Source organism: Equus quagga, chromosome 8 (genome assembly GCF_021613505.1).
Source record: "Equus quagga isolate Etosha38 chromosome 8, UCLA_HA_Equagga_1.0, whole genome shotgun sequence".
Lineage (NCBI taxonomy): Eukaryota > Metazoa > Chordata > Mammalia > Perissodactyla > Equidae > Equus > Equus quagga.
In genome coordinates this window covers 59,558,711-59,583,137 of record NC_060274.1, presented here as the reverse complement: position 1 = coordinate 59,583,137, position 24,427 = coordinate 59,558,711, and the positions used below count along the sequence as shown (strand labels likewise).

At 35.7% G+C, this 24,427-nt stretch overlaps 1 protein-coding gene across 1 annotated transcript in view; it reads right to left on the bottom strand.

Annotated features, from left to right (window-relative positions):
* CDK14 (cyclin dependent kinase 14) overlaps positions 1-24,427 on the bottom strand; it is a 550,173-nt gene that overhangs the window by 400,970 nt on the left and 124,776 nt on the right. The window contains exons 3-4 of the mRNA XM_046669616.1: positions 21,171-21,416; positions 3,575-3,669 (exon numbers count right to left, since the gene is read on the bottom strand). Of these exons, the coding sequence (XP_046525572.1) occupies positions 3,575-3,669; positions 21,171-21,416 (341 nt within the window). The remainder of the gene's footprint in view (positions 1-3,574; positions 3,670-21,170; positions 21,417-24,427) is intronic.

Genomic DNA, 24,427 nt, shown 5'->3' with positions numbered 1-24,427 from the left:
TTTAAAATGCCACATGTTTAAAAATGCAAAATATTATATAATGCATGATTTTTTTTAATCCTATATTAAATGCTACAGGGATTTAGAAGAGAGAACATAATCAGGAAACCAAATTAGGATAGAGATCAGTAGTCAGAATGATGATAAACTACCTCCCTTTCCCAAACATAAACACATACAGAAGCACAAAGAAAGTATTAAGAAGCTGGAGAACATCGGTTAAAAAAAATCTCTACTCAAACATGAAAATGTGAGAAGTTCAAATCATTTAAAAATAAAAATAAAAAGACGTTTTTGAGTGTGTTGTCTGTTGATGTGGTTGCAGATAACCAGCCACATTCTTTAGAATCAAGTTCATTACCAAGGAGGCTACATAGTGGTATAGGAATCTTGGTTAACTTCTCCCCAACCTATGTGTCCCTACAGGAATAAGAAACCCAAGAGAATTCAAGATAATAAAAAGTCTTTCTATTCCATCTCAAGTTTCTAAATTACGGCTAACAGCAACCATACCAAAATCAACAATTACACAAACCTCTTGATGCGGGGGCATACCCTTTGCTTATATTACTTAAAGAAGAACCATGAAATAAAAAATGGCTTACATAGACCATAAGTAGGAAAAGAAAAACATTGTCATGAACACAATGCCAATTTAGTGATGTTTGAAATTAATAAGTATAATGGATTGAATTGTATCCTCCAAAAAGATATGTCGAAGTTCTAATGCCTAATACCTTAGAATGTGACATTATTTGGAAATAGGGTCTTTACAGAAGTAATCAAGTTAAAATGAGGTCAGTAGGGTAGGCCCTAATCCAATATGATGTGTCCTTATAAAAAGGGGAAATTTAGACATAGAGACAGACACACCAAGAGAACATCATGTGAACATGAAGGCAGAGATCAGGATGACGCATCTACAAGACAGGAATACCAAAGATTGCCAGCACACAGAAACCAGGAGAGAGGCATGGAACAGATTTTCCCTTCCAGAGCCAATCCTCAGAAGGAACCAGCTCTGCCAACACCTTGGTCTTACATCTAGCCTCCAGAACTGTGAGACAATAAATTTCTGGGGTTTAAGCCACCCAGTCTGAGGCATTTTGTTTCAGCACCCCCAACAAACTAATACAATGAGCTTCATGGAAAAATTCAAACTTGACACCTGTAAATCAACACATATATATAAACTGCTCACCAACTGAAAATCAGTGGGATCTCTACAAATTCCAGGCAGCTTTATTGCAAGATAATAATAGCTGCTCTTGGGGAAGATGATAGAGATAATCTGTAAAGATGGAGGCAGGGATGCAGACATCTATGGGAGAGAGGTGAGGAATACTGGAACGGGGCTCCCAATATTTAGGTGGCTCTTTAAATTATGTGGCACTTCAGGGGACCCACCAGACAAACTCAGTCCTCAAGTGTTGCTAGATGGCACGTAACTGTTGTTCTTTGGCCCAACCTTGCCACCATATGGCAAGCAAGCAAGCACAGGTAACCCGTCATCTCTTAAAGCAGGTGAGTAATCAATGGCTTTCATGTCCAGATGGAGGAAATTAAATACTACATGTGACCAGAAGGTTTGAAAATGCTTGAGAAGTGCTGACAAGATACATTTAGACCCGCTGGAGTGAAAAGCATTAACTGTCCAGAACTATCCTCTTCAAGGATTGCAAGTACTTGAAAGGCAGTCTTTCTTTTATTCAGGCATAATAAACAGAAAATTTTTCAACTATCTCCATGATTTTGACATAAATCTTAAATGTAAGCATTAAATAGAGTTATTAAATTGCATGTGGAAATCAGCTGAGCACATCTTTTGTGGGAATGTACTTCAAAGTGATTGGTTTGTTTCCTTATAATGAAATAGTATGTTTGCTTCTGTTTGATTCACAATTAAAACAAGTCAGACCATATGTGAGAACTATCTGGAATATTCAACGAGGATCAAGTCTTTCCAAAGAAGGCCTTAATCAGTGGAAGCAGTACAGTGTAATGGTAGGAAGAGAATAGCTTCAAACCAGATAGACACGAGCCAAAACAAGCTTTGCCACTAACCACTTGCACGAACTTGGACAAGTGGCCAAACATCTTAAGCACCAAGATTCCTAGTCCAAGGGAGACGATAATAAAAGGATCTTCTTATAGGGTGAGTGAGGAGTAAATGAGACAACGGATACACCATATTTTATACAAAACAAATGCTTAATCCAGTGCAGTTATTTTCATATTACTAACATTAAAGGTACAAGTAATTTTTATACAGTGAAGTACTAACTAGTTTTCTTTCGGAAACAATATAAAAACTTCAAACACAACCATTATTGAAATTAACTCAACTATTTAGATCATTACCATGATGTTCCATAATGCTCAAGCAATATAGTAAAGTCACTAACAGTGCTCTAGATTTTGTTTTGCTTTTTATTCTTTATCATGTTTATTGTTCATTCCAATTTTGACAAAAGACCTTTTTCTTTTTTTTTTTTTGCAAATATCTAAGATCTCAAAATTAGTACTACTAGTTTTGACTTACAGCATTTCTTCATTTCCTTACTTATAGATCTTCCTTTATCAGGAATATTCCTTCATCTTCTTGACTTAAAAACCATGAACAAACATTTAAGACTACATTCCAGAAAAGCCAAAGATTAACTAAATCAACACATAGTCAAAATTTCCAATTATGTTTCCATTTAGAATGATTCTTCAGAGAATTTTCTTCTATATCTTTTTATTTAATTACTCAGCTTAGAATTTCCTATCTTGTATAATGACTTAAAAAAGAGACAAAAACAGGGATAGGGTAGAAAATTATTTTTCAACATTATTTGGTAATGCTATAATAACAAGGTAAAACAAGGCTTGCGTCTCCTGAAGTTAGTTCAGAAACAGCATTAAGTTTTCTCCAAGCTACACGTCACTGAATACAATAACTCTGTGCTCTTAATAAGGGAGAGGGAGGCGGTCTATCAGAAACATATGGGAGCAAGCCTTTTAAGAATCCAAATCTGTTCCCTGACCCCCAGACAGCATGGGGGGAAGAGGATAAACAGGGAAAGAGCTGTTGTTCTATGTGGAAATATATGCAGCATGATGCCAAAGCAAACGGGTGGGAAGAAAGAAAGAGTCTGCAGTTTTTAAATTAAGTGACTTCTGAAAGATGGAGTAAAAAAGCTCAATTTAAAAAGACATCAAGAATGGCAGATATATTTGGCTTCGTCAAATCAGAACTCTCATTCTTAAGCAAATACTAAACTTCCATGAGAAATTAATCATATTATTCACCTAGAAACGAGTTTGAGGTTTCTGACTCCAAAGAGAAAGAGAAAACAAAGTTGCGGGGAGGGGTAGGACACAAACGATAAATTCAACAAATCTGCAAAATTGTTTGCTAGCAGGGAAACCAACTCTACTGACTTCTACACTTCTTAAAAAACAACAAAAAAAAACCTGAGGAGGGATATCTAATGCATATTAAATGAGAATTATTTAAATATACTGTTACATGGTATTAAGAGAGCAGCTAGATTTTCCACATGAAATATTCAAAAATTGATGAACTTACTTGCTTTTCCCTTTGTATACTGTAGCATAAGATCCTTCCCCCAGTTTTTCCAGTTTTTCATATGAGTCAGCTTTTCCAAATTTGGGACTTGTCGGCTAAAAATGGAACAGAGGGTAAACAAAACAGGTTGTATCAAACTAATTAACAATAACCCAATTTTGCTGAAAATGTACAGATTCTCTGTCACTTTTGAAATAACTCTTTCCTAATATAAGAATGTTTATTTTAAAAAATGTCATAAATATTCAGGGTATAAAACTCAAATGCAAAGGAACACAGCGTAGAAGTGTAAATTTACCCATAATCTAACCATCAAGAGGGAACCACGTTAATATTTTGATGCCTCTTCCTCCAGTGCTATCTGTATGCTGACAATTGGCTTTTTACATGAATGGGACTACATTATACATACTGTTTATAACCTGGTTTTTTTCACTCAACATGTTATGAATATTTTCCACATTATTATATAATCTTCTAAATTAGGGCCTGGCAAATTGAGTCTACTACTTGTTTTTGTACATCCCATAAGCTTAGGAAGCTTTTTATTTTTTTAATGGAGGGTGGTGTCAAAAGAATAATATTTCATAGCATGTGAAAATTATATGAAAATCAAATTCTAGGGTCCATAAAGTTTACTGGAACACAGTCACACTCATTCATTTACATATCGTCTTACAACTTCCAAGCTACAACAGAGCGGTAGTTGCAACAGAAATCATATGGCCAACAAAGCTGAAAATATTCACTATCCAACGCCTGTTGTAAATCACGACTGTATAAAATTCAGTCATATAAAGGTAATCCTCCAATATCTTCTAGCGATAATGCAAACAGATTATCAAAGCTGTATCATTCAGATACCACTAATTAATACAAAAAGAACTCTCATATCTACATAAACCAATCCTTAAGGCTTAGCTGCAACAAAATAACTCTCTTTCAGAAATGGCACATCTCATCATGACCATAAAAGTGCTAAGAGTGATCTTACCACTCCCGCTGTGCTCAACTCCCACCCCAACTTTCACCAGAGTAAGAAAAGGGGGCATTGTGCTCCATGGAGACAAATTATCCATTATTTTAATGTCACTCTAAAAGGGTAATACTAAAACATATTAGAAAATGATAATAATATAAAGAATTAAACGCATCTGAGAGAAGCATAATGAGGAGACAAAGGAATACTTTCCAAGCAAGGGAACAGGACAAAATCCCTGAAAAATGACTAAATGAAACAGAAACAAGCAACCTACTCGACAGAGTTCAAACAAAATATCATAAGGATGCTCACAGATATTGGGAGAAGAACTGATGAACACAGTGAGCTCATCAGCAAAGAACTGGAAGATATAAAAAAAAAATCAGAAATGAAGAATACAATACTGGAATTGAGAAATTCACTAGAGGGACTCAATAGCAGAGTAGAGGATGCACAAGAACCGATCAGCGAGCTAGATGAAAGACTAGAGGAAATCACCCAAGCAGAACAGAAAAAAGGAAAAAGAATTAGACAGAATGAGAACAGTCTAAGGGAACTCTGGGACAATATCAAGCATGCTAACATTCAGATTATAGGTGTCCCAGAAAGAGAAGAGAAAGACAAAGGGGCAGAAAATTTATTCCAAGAAATAATAGATGAAAATTTTCCTAACCTGAGGAAGAAAACAGACATCCAAGTTCAGGAAGCACAGAGAGCTCCAAACAAGATAAGCCCAAAGAGGCCTACACCAAGACATATTATAATTAAAGTGGCCAAAATTAAAGATAAACAGAGAATCCTAAAAGCAGAAAGAGAAAGGCCACAAGTGACATACAAAGGGAAGCCCATAAGGCTATCAGTGGACTTCTCAGCCAAGACCCTACGGGCAAGAAGAGAATGGCACGACGTATTTAAAGTGCTAAAATAAAAAAACCTACAGCCAAGAATATTCTATCCATCAGGTTGTCATTCAGAATGGAAGGAGAGATAAAGAGCTTCCAAGACAGGCAAAAATTAAAGGAGTTTATCACCAAGAAACCAATTCTTCAAGGAATGAAGGGACTTACTTAAGTGGGAAAGCAATGACCACAAACAGAGATAAAAAAAAATTATCATAAAAACAAAACAACAAAAAAATCAGGCAATAAAATCACTTGTAAATGTAAAACTATAGTAAAAGCAGCAGATCAACTATCTGTGAAGATAATATGAAGGTTAAAACACAAATGTACTAAAATCACCTATTTCAATGATAAGAGGGTAATGGATAGACATACACTAAACAACAGACTATATATGATTGGAAAAGCATAAAATGTGGGAGGAGGGGAGTGAAAAAGTACAGTTTTTAGAAAGAGGTCAAGCTAAAGAGTCTATCAACTCAATATAGACTGTTATATAGAGAGAGAATATTAAATAGGATCCTCATGGTAATCACAAATCAGAAACCTATAATAAGCAAGCAAAAAAGTAAGACAAAAGAAATCAAACATATTACTAAAGATAGCCATCAAACCACAAGGGAAGAGAGCAAGAGAAAAAGAAAGGAACAGAGAAGAACTACTAAAACAACCAGGAAAAAAAAGTAACAAAATGGCAATAAATACATATTTATCAATAGCTACTTTAAATGTCAATGGACTAAATGCTCCAATCAAATGCCATAGGGTGGCCAAGTGGATAAAAAGACAAGATCCATGTATATGCTGCATACAAGAGACACATTTCAGACCTAAAAAGTGAAAGGATGGAAAAAGATATTCTATGCAAATGGCAAAGAAAAGAAAGCGGGGTTAGCAATACTTACATCAGACAAAATGGACTTTAAAACAAAAACTGTAACAAGAGACAAAGACGGGCACTACATAATGATAAAGGGAACAATCCAACAAGAAAATATAACACTTGTAAATATCTCTGCACCCAACATAGGAGCACCTAAATATACAAAGCAATTATTGACAGACATAAGAGGAGAAATAGACAGTAACACAATAAAAGTAAGGGACTTTAACACTCCACTTACACCAATGGATAGATCATCCAAACAGAAGATCAATAAGGAATCACTGGCCTTAAAGGACACATTAGACCACATGGATTTAGTAGATATATACAGAACATTCCATCCAAAAACCACAGAACACACATTCTTTCCAAATGCCCATGGAACATTCTCCAGGATTGATCACATATTAGGCCACAAAACAAGTCTCAATAAATTTAAGAGGATCAAAATAATATGCATCTCTTCTGACAACAAAGGTATGAAACTAGAAATCAACTACAGGAAGAAAACCAGAAAAGCCACAAAAATGTGGAGATTAAACAAAATGTTACTGAACAACGATTGAGTCAATGAAGAAATCAAAGGAGAAATCAAAAAATTCCTGGAGACAAATGAAAATACGACATGCCAAAATCTGTGGGATACAGCAAAAGCGTTCTAAGAAGGAAGTTCATAGCAATTCAGGCCTATCCCAACAAGAAGAAAAACCCCAAATAAACAATCCAAAGGCACATCTAAAGGTACTGGAAAAAGAACAACAATCAAAGCCCAAAATCAGCAGAAGGAAGGAAATAATAAAAATCAGAGCAGAAATAAAAGAAATAGAGACTAAGAAAACAATAGAAAAAATTAATGAAACCAAGAGCTGGTTCTTCGAAAAGATAAACAAAATTGACAAACCCTTAGCTAGACTCACCAAGAAAAAAAGAGAGAAGGCTCAAATAAATAAAATCAGAAATGAAAGAGGAGAGATTACAATGGACACCTCAGAAATACAAAAGATAATAAGAGAATACTATGAAAAGCTATATGCCAACAAATTTGATAATCTAGCAGAAATGGATAAATTCTTAGAAACACACAACCTTCCAAAACTGGACCAAGAAGAAGTAGAAAATTTGAATAGACTAACCACCAGTAAGGAGATTAAAACAGCAATAAAAATCTCCCAAAAAATAAAAGTCCAGGACCAGATGGCTTCCCTGGTGAATTCTACCAAACATTCAAAGAAGACCTAATATCTCTCCTTCTCAAACTCTTCCAAAAAACTGAAGAGGAGGGGAAGCTTCCGAACTCATTCTATGAAGCAAACATTATCCTGACACCAAAACCAGACAAGGACAACACAAAAAGAGAAAATTACAGGCCAATATCACTGAGGAACATCGGTGCAAAAATTGTCAACAAAACACTAGCAAGTCTAATACAACAATACATTAAAAAGATCATACATCAGGATCAAGTGGGTTTCATTCCAGGGACGCAGGATGGTTCAACATCCACAAATCTATCAACGTGATACACCACATTAACAAAATGAAGAATAAAAATTGCATGGTCATCTCAATAGATGCAGAGAAAACATTTGACAAGATACGGCATCCATTTACGATAAAAACTCTAAATAAAATGGGTATAGTAGGAAAATACCTCAAAATAATAAAGCCATATATGAGAAACTCACAGCAAATATCGTGCTCAATGGAGAAAAACTGCAAGCTATCCCTTTAAGAACAGGAACCAGACAAGGATGCCCACTGTCACCACTCTTATTTAACATAGTATTGGAAGTCCTAGCCAGAGCAATCAGGCAAGAAAAAGAAATAAAAGGGATCCAAACTGAAAAAGAAGAAGTGAAACTGTTACTCTTTGCAGACAACATGATTTTATATATAGAAAACCCTAAAGAATCGACTAAAAAACTTTTAGAAACAATAAAGGAATACAGTCCAGTCGCAGGATACAAAATCAACGTACAAAAATCAGTTGTGTTTCTATACACTAACAATAAAGTAGCAGAAAGAGAAATTAAGAATACAATCACATTTACAATTGCAACAAAAAGAATAAAATACCTGGGAATAAACTTAACTAAAGAGGTGAAAGATCTGTACACTGAAAACTATAAAACATTGTTGAAAGAAATCGAAGAAGACACAAAGAAATGGAAAGATATTCCATGCTCTTGGATTGGAAGAATTAACATTGTTAAAATGTCCATACTTCCTAAAGCAATCTATAGATTCAACGCAATCCCTATCAAAATTCCAACAACGTTTTTCACAGAAATGAAACAAAGAATCCTAAAATTTATATGGAACAACAAAAGACCCCGAATAGCCAAAGGAATCCCGAGAAAAAAGAACAAAGCTGGAGGTATCACACTCCTGGATTTCAAAATATACTACAAAGCCACAGTAACCAAAACAGCATGGTACTGGCACAAAAACAGACACACAGATCAATGGAACAGAATCGAGAGCGCAGAAATAAATCCGCACATCTATGGACAGCTAATATTCAATAAGGGAGCCAAGAACATACAACGGAAAAAGGAGACTCTCTTGAATAAATGGTGTTGGGAAAACTGGACAGCCACATGCAAAAGAATGAAAGTAGACCATTCCCTTACACCATGAACAAAAATCAACTCAAAATGGATTAAAGACTTGAATGTAAGACCCAAAACCATGAAACTTCTAGTAGAAAACATAGGCAGTACGCTCTTTGACATTGGTCTTAGCAGCATATTTTCATGTACCATGTCTGACCAGGCAAGGGAAACAAAAGAAAAAAATTAACAAATGGGACTACATCAAACTAAAAACCTTCTGCACAGCAAAGGAAACCATCAACAAAACGAAAAGACAACCTAACAATTAGGAGAAGATATTTGCAAACCATATATCAGATAAGGGGTTAATATCCAAAATATACAAAGAACACACACAGCTCAACAACAAAAAAGCCAACAATCCAATTAAAAAATGGGCAAAAGATCTGAACAGGGATTTCTCTGAAGAAGATATATAGATGGCCAACAGGCATATGAAAAGATGCTCAACATCATTAGCTATCAGGGAAATGCAAATCAAAACTACAATGAGGTATCACCTCACTCCGGTCAGAATGGCTATAATTAACAAGACAGGAAACAACAAACGTTGGAGAGGGTTGGAGAGAAGGGAACCCTTGTACACTGCTGGTAGGAGTGCCAACTGGTGCAGCCACCATGGAAAGCAGTATGGAGTATCCTCAGAAAATTAAACATAGATCTGCCATATGATCCAGCTATCCCACTGCTGGGTATTTATCCAAAGAACTTAAAAGCACAAAGGCATAAAGATACTTGCACCCCTTTGTTCATTGCAGCATTATACACAATAGCCAAGATTTGGAAGCAACCTAGGTGCCCATCAAGGGACAAATGGATAAAGAAGATGTGGTATATAAACACAATGGAATACTACTCAGCCATAAGAAATGATGAAATCTAGCCATTTGTGACAACAAGGATGGACCTTGAGAGTATTATGCTGAGTGAAATAAGTCAGAGGGAGAAAGTCAAATACCATATGCTCTCACTCATAAGTAGAAGACAAAAACAATGACAAACACACACATAGCAATGGAGACTGGATTGGTGGTTACCATAGGGGAAGGGGGGAGGGCAAAAGGGGTGATTAGGCTCACATGTGAGAGGATGGACTATAATTAGTTTTTCAGTGGTGAACATGATGTAATCTAAACAGAATTCGAAATATATTATGATTTACATCCGAAAGCTACATGATGTTATAATCCAATGTTACTGCAACTAAAAAATAAATACATAATAAAATTAATAAAAATCAATAAAACAAAACAAAACAAAACAGTTGCTAATGAACGCAGTACTTAGTAAGTAATCAACTTTAGACGTTACTTAGGGAAAGGACTTCTTGCAAAAAGTTTATAGAACACTATTTTAAGCATATTCTTTTGCACCACATATGAAAAACACAACATACCAGCAATGAATCTGACTCCCATTGTTTATAAGATTCTATGTGGCAAGTTAAGCAAGTGCTTCTCACCTCCTTCTCACCCAAAATGCCATGTAGTGATTGAAAAGATATATTTCAAAACTAATAAATCACAAACAGGAAAGCAAAACAAAAAAGAGTGCCAATACCAAATCAGAAACTTTGAGGAATTCTGAAGATAGAAAGTAATCAAGGTCAAAACTTCAGAGAAAAGACTGGGGGAACCTAAAGCCCAACATGTAGGAGAAGACTGTTACAGAAAACAGAAGCGGGTGCCTCTAAGTAAACATGAGACTAATCAACACAGCTGAGCACGTGGTGTCCTCTCAAGCAAACTGTAGGGACATTTGCACAGAGGAGACAGCTGAGAATGTGGGTATTCGGGCTAGAGGGGCAGAGCAAGGACGGAAGTAGCTAACATCCAGAAAAAGAATGACATCCCCCCATCCCCAAGCCGTAATCCATGCCTTTCTCACACAATCATAGAGACAATTTACAGAAAACAGAATAAGGTGACAGCAATTTTCAAATATAAACATGAGTATACAGACAAAAATCACAAATAATTTCAGGAAAATCAACACCTTGAAAGAGAAGCATAAAATTCAATGGGCAGATAAACTAAAACCCTGGTAAGAGAGTTGACATTGCAAAGGTAAGAATAAGTTTGAATAAAAATAACTAGTATCTTCAGAGAGAATTGAGAAGATATTACATCCTTTAAAAAGAAACAAAGATTTACAGATTAAATATTTAATCAGTGAAATAAAACATTTAATGGGCAGTGAATAAGAGAAAGGACATAGGTGAAAAAGTAATAAGTTCAATGTTTGAACAGAATTCTCCTAGAAAACTTTGAGGAGAGGTTGCACCTAAACAGAAAAACTATCCAACAAACATAATATTTTTATAGACAACAACGGCTGGAAAAAAAACCAAGCAATATTTTCAGAATGAAAAGGGAAAATGATTTTGAGTCACTAATACTATACTCAAGATAGTTCCTCAAGTGAGATGGAAAAGCTGCAGTTTTACCACCTACAGAAAAAAATCTAGATATAAAATTCAATATTTTCTCAATATAAGACATAGTTGAAGTGATGGGGAAATGAAAGAAGGCAAGGAACAGTAGGAAAGGAGAAATAAAAGCATGTTGAGATTTACTGGATTGATCAGGACAAGGCTGCAGATACTGATTAACTCCAAATGCATAAGTTTTAGTATGTTTCTTAACTCTTAAAAATTAATCACTAGAATAATATACATAAGATGCACAAATCCCAAACGAATGGGGGGGGGGGGAAGGAATGGAAGAAAAAAATGCAAGGAAGAGGAGGAAAGAAGTTAAGGAGTGGGATGTTAGAGGATGAAGGGTACTCAATAAGAAAGCATGCTAAGTAAAAAATCATAAAATAAAGAAGTTAAGTCCAAACATATCAACGATTACAATGAACATAAATGAAGAAACTTCCTCTATTAATAGTAAATTCTCAGTTTGGAAAGAAATAGAAAATCTAGCAATATGCTATTGAGAAGAGACACAATTAAAACAAAAGAGTAAATCTCAAAACGCGTAAGGAGAAAATATACCAAAAAAATTTTTTGCAAATAGCTTTGAAATGTATAAAACAACTGCTGGTAGCAATAAAATGAGAAATTATCAAATCCACAGTGATAATGAGAGACAAACATACATTGCTCTCACATCAACAGAGCAAGCAGATGACTAAGAAGTAAACGATATATGGGCTTGACTATTAGAATTAACATTTTAGTATAATATACATATTAATATATATTCTTTTGAAGTACACATTTAACATTCACAAAAATGTCCATAGATTAGGCCACAAAGAAAATCTCATTATTCAAAACTGCAGGATCATTTCAAATTACTTTTTCTGAATACAATGCAATATATTAGAAATTAAGAATAAAAGGAAAACTAAATAGTTTAGTCCTACGGATTAAATAGAAAATCAAAATTGAAAATTCATAAATAAATATATGGTAATGAGGACATGACATTTATCACCCATGAGATGCAGCAAAATCAATACGTAAAAGAAAATTTAAATATGTATGCACATATTAGAAAAGAAAAGAAGGTTGAAAGTAATATGATTTAGACATTTAATTGCAGCTAGAAAAGGAAAGACAAAGGACACAGTAGAAAGAGATTAATAAAGGAAATAGACCACTTATTCTTTTCTCCAAGAAACTTGTAAAGTACAAACGATGTGTTGAGTTGAATCAAGTAAAACTTAATGGAAAATTACATTCAAAATCGCCTGACTAGTCTTGTGTGGGTTATGTTCTCATGCATTTTTCATCACTGGGAAACAGCTTGTGAATGTCGCACTTTACCATCACCCTCCTGAGCCCAAGTTTTAAATAGAAATTTTAAAACCTATATTAAACTTCAGTATAAAATGATCTTCAATGGGGAAAATATTGTGTTCACAGTTCCACTCTAAATTATTTAAAATCAGAATGAGAAGTCTCTATGTTTGCTTTTGTGCTCCTTTAAGAATAAATCCAATCTAAGTTAAAGAAAAAAACAGCAGCAGAAAATTACCTCTTTACTCCTATTAGGAGATAAACTGCTAATGGGTATTTAGAGTAAGTACAAGACACAGTCATACAAAATTGGTAATAGAACAGGAAGCTAATACTTTCTCCTCCTGGAAAGGCACAAATAATTTTCTAAAAATGATATATTTCACTCTTCATGAACTGCCTTTTATATAATAGAGTTGATGTAATTGTTTTAAGACACAGACCATAATAAACTTACTACTTGAAGAAACTGAATTGAAAAAATTAGAGAAACAAGGAGAATATTCTTTTTTTAAAAAAACATCTCATTCGTCCACAAGAAAATCAAGTAAAAGAAGATGCTAATAGCACACAGAGGTTTATTTATCTAATTAAATGGATTTGGATGAATTAACGGCCATGGTTATTCTATTAACACTGTGATGGCAGACAATTAATATTTTGCCACATTTAGTGGTAAAACAATGTTTTATGCCCTGTGAAGCCAATATGTATACATTGTGGAAATACACTGTAATTTACAGATCAATCATGCTAGCTCTGTAGGAAGAATCACATATATGTAAAGCCTCTCTAAAAGTTGTTCTAGTCTACGAAAGAATGGGCTTACAGAATCGGCCATGTCTATGAGGTAGTCTGAGCTTTAAGAGTTAGATTCTTATGAAGTTGGACTCCTATTTTAAGTAAGCAGAAATGTTCCAATCTGTAACTACTATGCACATAAATAAAGAATCCACATGCCAAGTGTTTAAAGAGGCCAATAATAAAATCCTTCCTATCAAATGAGCAAACTAAGAATAATTCAGTAGGAGAGGTCCTATTTTGTTTGATAATTAAAGGTCAGGCGTTGGGTTTGCCCTTTGTTTTCTTGCAACTTTATTAAATCATCATATTTAAATAAAGATGCTAGATCAGACCAATATGTAGTCAACCCTAACCATTACCTTTGGCTCTTTGATGTCACGTGCCTGATGGATGGAAAACAGTTTTATGGGGCAACTATTCTCTGCTTTATCATTTCCCTACTTCGAGTGCAGGCTTGAGATAGCACTTAGGAGAAGTGGAAATACAGAGAGCTAATCAGTAATGACTAACAGACACTAACTGCACAGAGAAGTAGAATTTGACGAGATGTTAATGCATTTTTTAACAGAATAAAAGTACAGAGAATCATCAACTGTCTGGACCAGTGGAGGGGAACATTGGCATGGATAATGAAAAAGTGAAGATAATATTCCAGCTGAACAGCGTTTGTCCCCCTGCCACGAAGGAGATGTTCCTGGCCCTTGCTAGCTCTGGTTCATTGTTTGTGCAATCAACAAAAACAACTAGCTACTATCAAATGTTTACTATGTGCCATGCTTTAAGCTTATCACTTTAAACACATTACCTAAATTTCATCCCTACACCACCACCCTGAGATTGGTTCTATTTGTGTCCCTATTTGAACATGAAGAATTTAAAGACTTGAGAAATAAAGTAACTCATCTAAGATCCTACAGCTAATGACAGAGCTAGAATTCAAAACAAGTTGACTGGAATCAAGAACCTACTTTCTTTACCACCACTACATTGGCAAAATCTTCCCATAGATCTTTCCCACCCAAATGGAGGAGATATCAAATTATGCTTAAGTCTGTCATCCACCGAAATTTCATTTCTAGAAACAAGGATGGCATTTTGAACTGCATTTTTCTAAACTGCATGAGTATATCTCAGTGTTCATTATAATGATTCCAGGATATGGCCATAAGAAAGTCCACGGTTTCATACTGAATTGATTGAAAATTGATTTCAGCATACACACATAACCCCTTGCTTAAGAATGTTGATGAGCTCTGAATTGCAAGAAAACTACAAGTAAGAATCACTGCTCTACTACATTATACTAAATTGTGAGAAGGGGTATGAGGGTAAGGTGGGAAGGATTCAATCAGAGCTATATGACCTCATCAAACAACAAGGATTTGAAGTGAAACCTGCCTTAGCTAATTTTTCCTCTGCCTTTGATCTCCAGAACAGGAACTATCACCTGCATTTCTAGTCCTATTAAATGTAGCCACACTAAGGTAATCCATAGTTGATGGGTAACATGGTTACAAAATAGATTTAGATGCCAGATAGAGGAATAGACCCAGGTACCACACGTGGTAACAACCTGACAAGGGGACTTGGTTCTACCTGGGAATTTCCTGTTCCCCACAAGAAGGAGGCAATGCCAAGTTGAGATCCTCAAGAATGAGCATCTGAGAACTGAAGTGGAACTCTTATTTTCAAGTTTGCAGCTTCCTCCCCTCTCTCCAGATGGGGCCTGCCTGTCACAGATGTAGATTTTTTGGTGAGGGAAGGAGGTAAATTTGGAGGAATTTGTGGAATGTATAGAGGAATTTAGTCTAAATATGAATTTCAGAAAATATGTTCTCTTTAAGCTCAGCTTATGATAGAAAGCTCAATGAAATCCCTTCTAAATTGAGCCAGTAAGACAGGTAGTCTCCTATAGTTCTAGCTATTGAAGAGCCCAGCTGGGTTGGAGTAGGTGGTAGGAAGAGGGGAGTGAAAGTTTGTCCTGTCAGTGATAGTATTAATCACTACCCAGGGACTAGGCCCAGGAGGAGAAGGCACTCAAAAAACGTCTGAAACAAAAAAAAAAGAATCTGTCAAACATCTCTTGAAATACACCAATTTAAATAAAATAACGTTCTTTACACTTTGCCTGAATTTTAAAGTGCCACTGTATGGACAAAATCAGGAGGTATAGACGAGTGTGATGGTCACTGAGGTCAAGGTACTCTTGGTTTCTGAATTTCAGTCATGACTCCTAACAGACAATGACCAGTATGTGAACAGCATAGAGACACATACTCAGCTGAGAAGACTTGATATTGTACAATAGTGTCTACCACAGTATTTCCAAGAAACAAGAATGGCTTTTTTCCTCACTAAAATAGGTGCTTCAATGCCACACTTCTATTCACTCTCCCTCCTTCTCAACTGTAGTCTTGGAGCCTATTCAAGATAACTAATACTTTCAAAGGAATAACAATAAAATAAAAATATGAAATTAATCCTGGTGGCCCTTAGGTAAACAGACTCCTTTGATGCTTATCAGCCTTTAAAAATCTTTAAGAATAATAAAACCTATGTTCATAAAACTCCCATGCCAGTGGGTATGAAATGATCAAACCCATACACTGTTGGACAGGATATAAAATGGTGCTACACAAGAAGTGTTACCACTTCCATTTCTGCCCAATGAGGAACACAAAGAAAGTAGTCTTTCCATGAAAAAGAGTATAAAAAAATACCCCTTCCCATCACAATACGGGAGAGAACAAAAAGGCAATAGGCAGAAACAACTAAGAATAAAACAGAATATTGTAGCATCATGCTAAAAGAGAAAAAGAAACCATTTTCAGCTTGAGAAGAAAAGAGCAAAGACATTTTCCAGGGCATATGGAATGGAAGCAAAAACTCCAAAAATGAAAAGAAAGCAAAGCAGTTTCCACACAAAGTAATATAAGTACACTGATATATAAGAAAGACACCCCAGGGTGGACAAGGAAAGGGCAAACCCAATAAGAAACTCAGGAAAGAGGATCTAAAAGAAGTTAACAATATAATAGGAGAGAAACAGTGGAAATTTCCAGTTAAACATGGTGACTTGAACAAAGTATTTCTCTCTCCCTCGCACTAATCTGTACTAAAATGATAGCACTAATCTGTACTAAAATGATAATAGTTATAACTCATAAGAGCAAATAGAATGAATAAGGAGAAGATCGCAGACAAGATACAAACAAACATTTGGAGATGAGGAGGTCACTGGCTAGGACATTGACCACCGCGTGAACCAATAAGAAATGTCAACTCATGCTTCAGAATACCAAAAACACGCAAGAATTGGAGGCTGACCTTCAAGGATGGGCTAAAACCAGAATGACTAGTTGGAGTAGGTTTAAAGACCAGGTCGTTTTCCCTAGACTCTCCCAGTCAGGTGCGTGCCTCTCCGTGATCCTGGCAGATGTTTATTCCCTGACGAGGCTGACCCAGAGAAGCTTAGAACTGGGACACCAGGAACAGTGGAAATCAGGATGAAGGGTCAGATTGAAAACAAAGCACCAGAAAGTGTGAATAGAAAACTAGGAGGCCCTGGCCCATTCTTAATCATCTCAGAATAATAGCAACAAGCCTTACATATCCTGAAAAATAGATGGGTAAATTCGCTTTGGAGGAATGACCATAATTTGGAGATCAAGCAGTCCACATTGGATTGGGACAATGGAGAGCCACAAAGACAGTCTCATGGGGAAGAAGGGCTGCTAGAGTCCTGATTCTGGTTTGTTTCAGAGGAGTTTTATAGTTTTATCAAATAGTTCAGGGCCTCAATCTGTGACTAAAATTCTATTGATTAATTATATTAATTATGAACGAGTGAAAAGAAGAGGCAATTATGATTAGGAAAATCAAAAAGTTACGCAAGGAAAGAAATTTAATCATAGTACACTATGTGGCCTCACCATGTACAGTATTTATATTATCATGAGACTGTAAATACTGTATATTAATTAAAGCCAAAAAGTAGGAGACATGTATTTGAGGACAGGAATATAACAGAGAAAATCCTCTCTTGATGTGTTCCTTTGTACACTGTAAATCAATAGTTATATGTAGAGGCTTGTTCAGATTCAGGCTTAATTCTGTTGGTGGTTTTCAGATACTTCCATCAGGACATCATGATGTCTGGCTGTCTCTCTTCTGCTGATGCTAGCAGATACTGATAATCATTGTCAAATGGTGATTCCTAAATCTATTATTCTTTCTTAATTTATTAGTGGGATTACTTTTAAAAGAGAATTTTCCCCTCATCAATGACTAGGTTACAATGAGGTGAATTTCATATAGGAATCACAGAAAATAAATGCTTAGTCATTTGCTTTATCAGTTTTCAACACTGATTCTTTGTTTTTATAAGAGTTTCTATTGGGTTTCGCATGTTAATTTTATAACCTGCTATTTGGCTAACTTCTCTCATTGTTTGTAGTATTTCCATTAATTCTTTAGGATTTTCGAGATATATCATCATAAATCTGAAAATAAAGATAAGTTTACCTCCTTCTAGCTTGCTTTCCTTATCTGTAGAAATGTTGTTCTATTCCTGACTCTCTATCTTTCATAGCTTTGTATGGGATTCCAATTAATAATTTTTCTATTGGTTATTTTTACGTAAAATTAGTTTTTCAGTATTTTGAGGGGGATATGGACAAGATAGCTTTTAGAGGTTTATGGAATTTTTCTTTTCTCTGTTTTCATGAAGTGACAAAAATGACAATCTTGCACACATTGAGGTTTCCACATCTGTTTCACTCCAACACTTCTTACTGGACCTTCTCTTTCCTCTGCTCCTACTGATCCCATCCTGCACAGAAGTCTACTCCAGAACATTCTCTTCAGTGCAGGGCTTTGTCTGGGAAAGGTGCTTCAATTTGACATTCTAGAGAAGTCACAGGAGAAAGACCAGCAGACCACTCCAATATCACTAGTCCATCTCATGGTCTCCTTGCACACATCCACTCACAGGAACCATCAAAGTCCCCTCCCAATTGCTGTTGTCCTAAGAATGGCAGGATGAGCCACCAGCATATACCTCATGGCAATTTGGTGGTTTCCTGGCTCTGAGAGTAGTCACTAGTCCCCTTGCCTTAGCTGAGCTTCCTCCCTCACGCTTTCTGATATCACACAGTTCTAAAGCTGTTCATGGTTTGCTCCTCTCACTCCTGTTTTGAGCTTCACGGAGCTACCTTATCACCTATAATTGTTGCCGATAGTTGCTCTAATTATATGAGGGATTTCAAAACCTATGCCACCACCATCCTTCCAGAATCCTTTCTTATTTTTTTTAGCTATATCCAAGAATTACTTTAATAAAAATAAAACTTAACTTGAAAGAGAGAGAAATCAGAGTGCATCAGATAGACAAGCCTCAACCTTCCTTGATAAGCATTTTAATTAATTCCTTATTAAAAATTAAAAATATCAAAATCTCATTGTTATCATTATACTATGGTGTACACACTGACTCTTAAAACTATGTGACCCTCAATAGCAACAAGCACACCCAGCACCCAATCTTGGTTTCTAAGTACCATTTTCTAAATAAAAGGAACCAGGGCTCTTTGGAGAAATGGCTGATTCTAGGTCTGGGACTGGGAAAATACAATATAAAACCAAAAGCATCTTGTAGGACCACGAAGTAAGGAAGTGCTCAAAAACCAAAGGGATGAAGACACTTCAAAAGGACGTAGGAGGGGCCAGCCCCGTGGCTGAGTGATTAAGTTCAGGCACTCCGCTTTGGCGGCCCAGGGTTTCGCCGGTTCAGATCCTGGGTGCAGACATGGCACGGCTCCCCAAGCCAAGCTGGGGCAGCGTCCCACTTGTACAGCTAGAGGCATTCACAACGAGAGTATACAACTATGTACTGGGGGGCTTTAGGGAGAAGAGGAAAAAAAAAAGATTGGCAGCAGATGTTAAAAAAAAAAAAGACATAGGACCCAACCTAAAAGAGCTCCCAACAGCCAAAGCAGGAACAATTTGAGCAACAAAAGAAATAATGCACCAGTGTATAATAACTAGGATGCAGATAAAATATAGAATGACAAGTTAAATTTGAATATCAGATAAACAGTGAAAAATTTTTTAGTCTAAGTATGCCTCGTTGCAATATCTGAAATGCTGATCTCTATATATCATGTATAGGTTGACGTATACTAATAGTAAGTTAACTATATAGTAAAAAGAAATATAGGGGCCGGCCTGGTGGCGCAGCAGTTAAGTGTGCACGTTCCGCTTTGGCGGCCTGGGGTTCACCGGTTCTGATCCCTGGGTGTGGACACGGCACCGCTTGGCAAGCCATGCTGTGGTAGGCGTCCCACATATAAAGTAGAGGAAGATGGGCACGGATGTTAGCTCAGGGCCAGTGTTCCTCAGCAAAAAGAGGAGGATTGGCAGCAGTTAGCTCAGGGCTAATCTTCCTCAAAATATATATATATATATATATATAGATAGATATAGATATATAATTCTTTGTCTATAACAATAGGTTTAATCATTCTCAACAATTCCTTTCATTTCACCTAAATGATACTAAATCTAAAAGTTCTCCCAGGAGTTATTGATGTATCTGTGACCTAGATGGACGCAATCTTACAATCAAAGACAAGATTATGGAGGCCAGGTTGGGGAAAACCAGATAATCGATTCTCTTCACAAATGTTGCATTAACAATATTTATTTCTGCTTCATTAATACAAAATGAGTGCACAGGATTTGTGCACTGCCATATACTTTAATAAAATTGAAGTGTCAATATTCCTCTAGCAGTTATTTCTTGCCCTGTTTTGCCCTCATGGAATTTAATATTTAAAATTTGTGAAATGGAATGTATTTCTTAGCAAGATGACAGAATCAAAATTCTCTTATAGCATTCTCCTTTTACCTTTTAAACTCTTAGAGCATCTATGTCAAAAAGTTCTTAGGTGTAGGTTAAATCTGAAAATTACTTAATTTCAAAACATAATTATAAGGGGTTTTTTAACATTGCTAAATGAAGGCCAGTCTTGGAAAAATGAGTTTCAGTAAAAATTTTACAGTCAAAAAGTAGCAATCACCTCAGAACATTGTACCTCCTTAGGTCAAAAGGCAAGACTTGCCTTGATATAATTTGAGTTTAGAAAATTTCACTGTGATGAATAGCATTTCTCTTTAAAAAGAACAACTTCAATGCCTAGTTCATAAATTTTAAAATATTTACACTGAAAACAAACTGGAATAAGACAAGTGAACAACTTTTAACATGCATTCTGAAATGAAATTCTTTGTGAATTTGCCAAATTCAAAAACTATCCTTACTGCCCGCAAACACAGTAAAGTTCAATATCCTCTCTAAGATTTTGACATACTAAAGGATTTTTACACATAAATTCTTCTAACTGGAAACAACTAGAAAAAAATGATTTTTCCAAAAATAAGTTGAATCATGTCTCATTTGCTTGCTGGGTGCTTAACGAATAAAGAGTCCGCGTATAGTTTGTGCTCTCTCTCTCTTCCAAAACATCAAACCACCCTGGGAGAGAATGCATAATAATGCACTGATAAAGCCACCTGCCGTCTTCCAGCACAGCGTGCTGCCATTATGAGAGGGATCCTCCAGGTTTACCCAGTGAGAAGGGAGAAGACTGCACTCACCGAGCTGGGGCTAGAGTGCCGCCTGACTTTTGGTGACTCTTTGCCGGTGGAGGAGGTCTTAAAGTTAATGCAAGCATTGTTCTCAGAATGCACCCTCTTCACTTGATTAGCTGGTTTCTCAAATGGGTCAAAAGTGCTCTGTGTCCTCTGAACCCTGACTTTTTTATCCTCAGGAATTGTGTCCAGGGGTTTGATCACTGAGTCCATTCCCTGGCAGTTCCGTGTAGACATCTTTGTGACACATATCTGGAAAAAAAAAGAAATTAAACTCAGAACTCTCCATTGAAACTTTCATATCACTAAACATGCTGATTTGATATTCTAGAACACATGCCAATTTAAATTTCAGGAAATACCCAAAAAGGCCACGTTCTAAAAGCCCTACCAGCTTAAACCACAATATGTAAAATTCCTTATAATCATTCTGCTTATACTCACTTAGGGCTGACACTAAAAAGGGACACTCTAGGCCTGGACTGCGATTGCCCTAAGGTAGTTCTTGAACTCCACCACATGTTTTACCAACTGACTGCAAGTGGGATTCTTCCTGAATCATTTAAAAAGTTGGAAAACTTGCCTTTAATAAAAAATCAGTTGAGCTACATCAGATGGCCATTTTAACTGATGGGCATCACGTGAGCAGTTAACATGGCTAGAGAGAAAGATCATTACGTTCTTCAAAAATTTTATGCTTGAATATGTATGTTTAAAATCTGTCCCCATCTTGATTTCATCTGCAAACTGGAATGAAACATATAAAAAAGCTAATGGTTAAAGATGTGGAAAAACTGAAAACACTGTGTTTTCCTAATACCGAAACTAATGGATGAAAAGGAATAATACTGTAAAAGAAAAATGGTGATTACTACTCAATTCCAAATTTTGTTTCCATCATTCCACTAGACCCCTCATTCCTTCAACCTCTCCGCTCCTTCTCCGTGCACAGCACTCTCTCATTGCATGTCAGTCTCTCTGACTTTTGCTCCTTGTTTTCCATTTTATGTTCTAGCCCTTTCATTCTCCCTGTACTCTGGAGACTTTGTTGTTCTTATTAAATAACTGTACAGCCTCTAGCTTGTCTGTAAAGCTAGGTAACTTTATTATTCTCTCTAAAGAAAAGATAACTGTGAAATTGCTTTTAAGGGTTTTTTTTTCTTGTTGTAAAAAGTTTCCCCATCTCTATTTTAAAAAGCAAGGAAAGAGAAGATATTTAAGAAAATCTCATACTGTTAAAGTAAAAATATAAAATGTCTAATATGTACAGGATGACTCCATATGGGGAATAAATGTATCTATGTGTATGGACAGATATAGATACAGACAGACAGATACAGACATAGATATAGATATTTGTATGTATACGTATGAGCACAGTGAAAGGTATAGATGGAAATACATTAAACTGTTAACATAAGATACCTCCAGACATGTGGAATTGAACATGGAAAAGGAAAGATTACTAATTTTTTATATACCTGTATTGTTTGAATTGTATAATAAATGTCTGACAATGTAATTTTAAAAAACCACTAGAGTAAGAAGGTACATATAATTAAATGAAACACTCTCAAGTTTTTGAAACAAAGAAAATTTACTTAAATATTAAGCATCAACTCTGTCCTAAGAGTGTGTCGCAACTACTAAGCACAGGTTGACTTATAATCAAGTCAAATAAGAAGGATATCATCATGCTTTTATTGCCACAAAATTGCTGAAAATGTCTTTAAAAGACTCAAGGAAAAGTTCTCTACTCATGAGCAAAAACTAACAATTTATCACAACTAGATTAGGTGCACTCAATGTTTTTAAAGACTTACGTGTTCTGCTTAAGGATGTAAATGCAACAGGCAATAGATGTGATGTGGATGTGAAACCACCCCCATCACTGAAGCAACTGAATTATAAAGATAATACATAAACACACAGGCCTGAAAAGTCAATGAGCCCCAAGCACAAGAAATACAAAGAAAATGACATGAAGGCATATTGAAAATAAATTGCTTAAAACCAATGATAAAGAGATTATCTTAAAAAGGAGCCAGAGAAAAAAATAAGTACTTTAAAAGATAAAGTATGACAGCAAATATTTGGAAACTAGATAATGCGAAAGAGGAATTAGAAAGTATCTTGAACCAAATGAAAATAACAAGACAAAATAGCAAAATGGCAGGATGCAGCTAAAGTAGTACTTTAGCTCTATAAGAATTTATAGTACTAAATGCACGTAGGAGAAAAAAAGAAAGGTCTCAAAGCAATAAGATTACACTTTAAAATACTAGAAAAAGAAGAACAATTGAAACCCAAAATAAGTAGAAGAATAAAAATGATGTATAAATATCAGAGTGGAAATAGATGAAATAGAAAATGAAAACAACAAAGAAAATCAATGAAACCAAAAGCTGATTTTCAGAGAAGATCAAAAAAAGTGATAAACATCTAGCCAGACTGATCAGGACAGAACAAGAAAAACAGATTCTACTTGGGGCCGGCCCAGTGGCCTGGTTGTTAAGTTTGTATGCTCTGCTTCAGTTGCCTGGCGTTCACAGGTTTGGATCCCAGGCACAGACCTAGCACCACCTGTCAAGCCACACTGCAGCAGCATCCCACGTCAAAAATAGAGGAAGGCTGGCAGAGATGTTAGCTCAGCGACGGTCTACCTCAAGCAAAAAAAGGAAGATTGGCAACAGATGTTAGCTCGGGGCCAATCTTCCTCACAAAAGAAAAAAGAAAAAAAACAGATGCTACAAATGCTATGAACAACTTTACACAAATAAATTCAGCAACTGAGATGAAACAAATTCCTTGAAAGACAAAAACTACCAAAGTGCACTCAAAAGGAAATGTATGACCTGACTAGGCCAACGTCTATTAAAGAAATTAAATTTGTAGCCAAAAACTTTATCACAAAGAAAATTCCAGGGCCAGAGAGCACCACTGGTGAAGTAAACCAAACATTTAAGGAAAAAGCAATTACAATTCTACAGAAACTCTTCCAAGAAACCGAAGAGGAGAGAATACTTCCCAACTCATTTATGAAGTTAGCATCATTCCACCACCAAAAGCAGACAAAAATATTACAAGAAAACTACAGATAAATTTCTCTCATGAATATAGATATAAAAATTATCAACACATTTTTAACAAATTCAATCCAATAATATATAAAAAGGATAATAAATCATGAAAAAGCAGCATTAATCCAAGGGAGGCAAAGTTGGCTTAAGTTTCATCATTTTAATATACCATGGTAAGAAGTC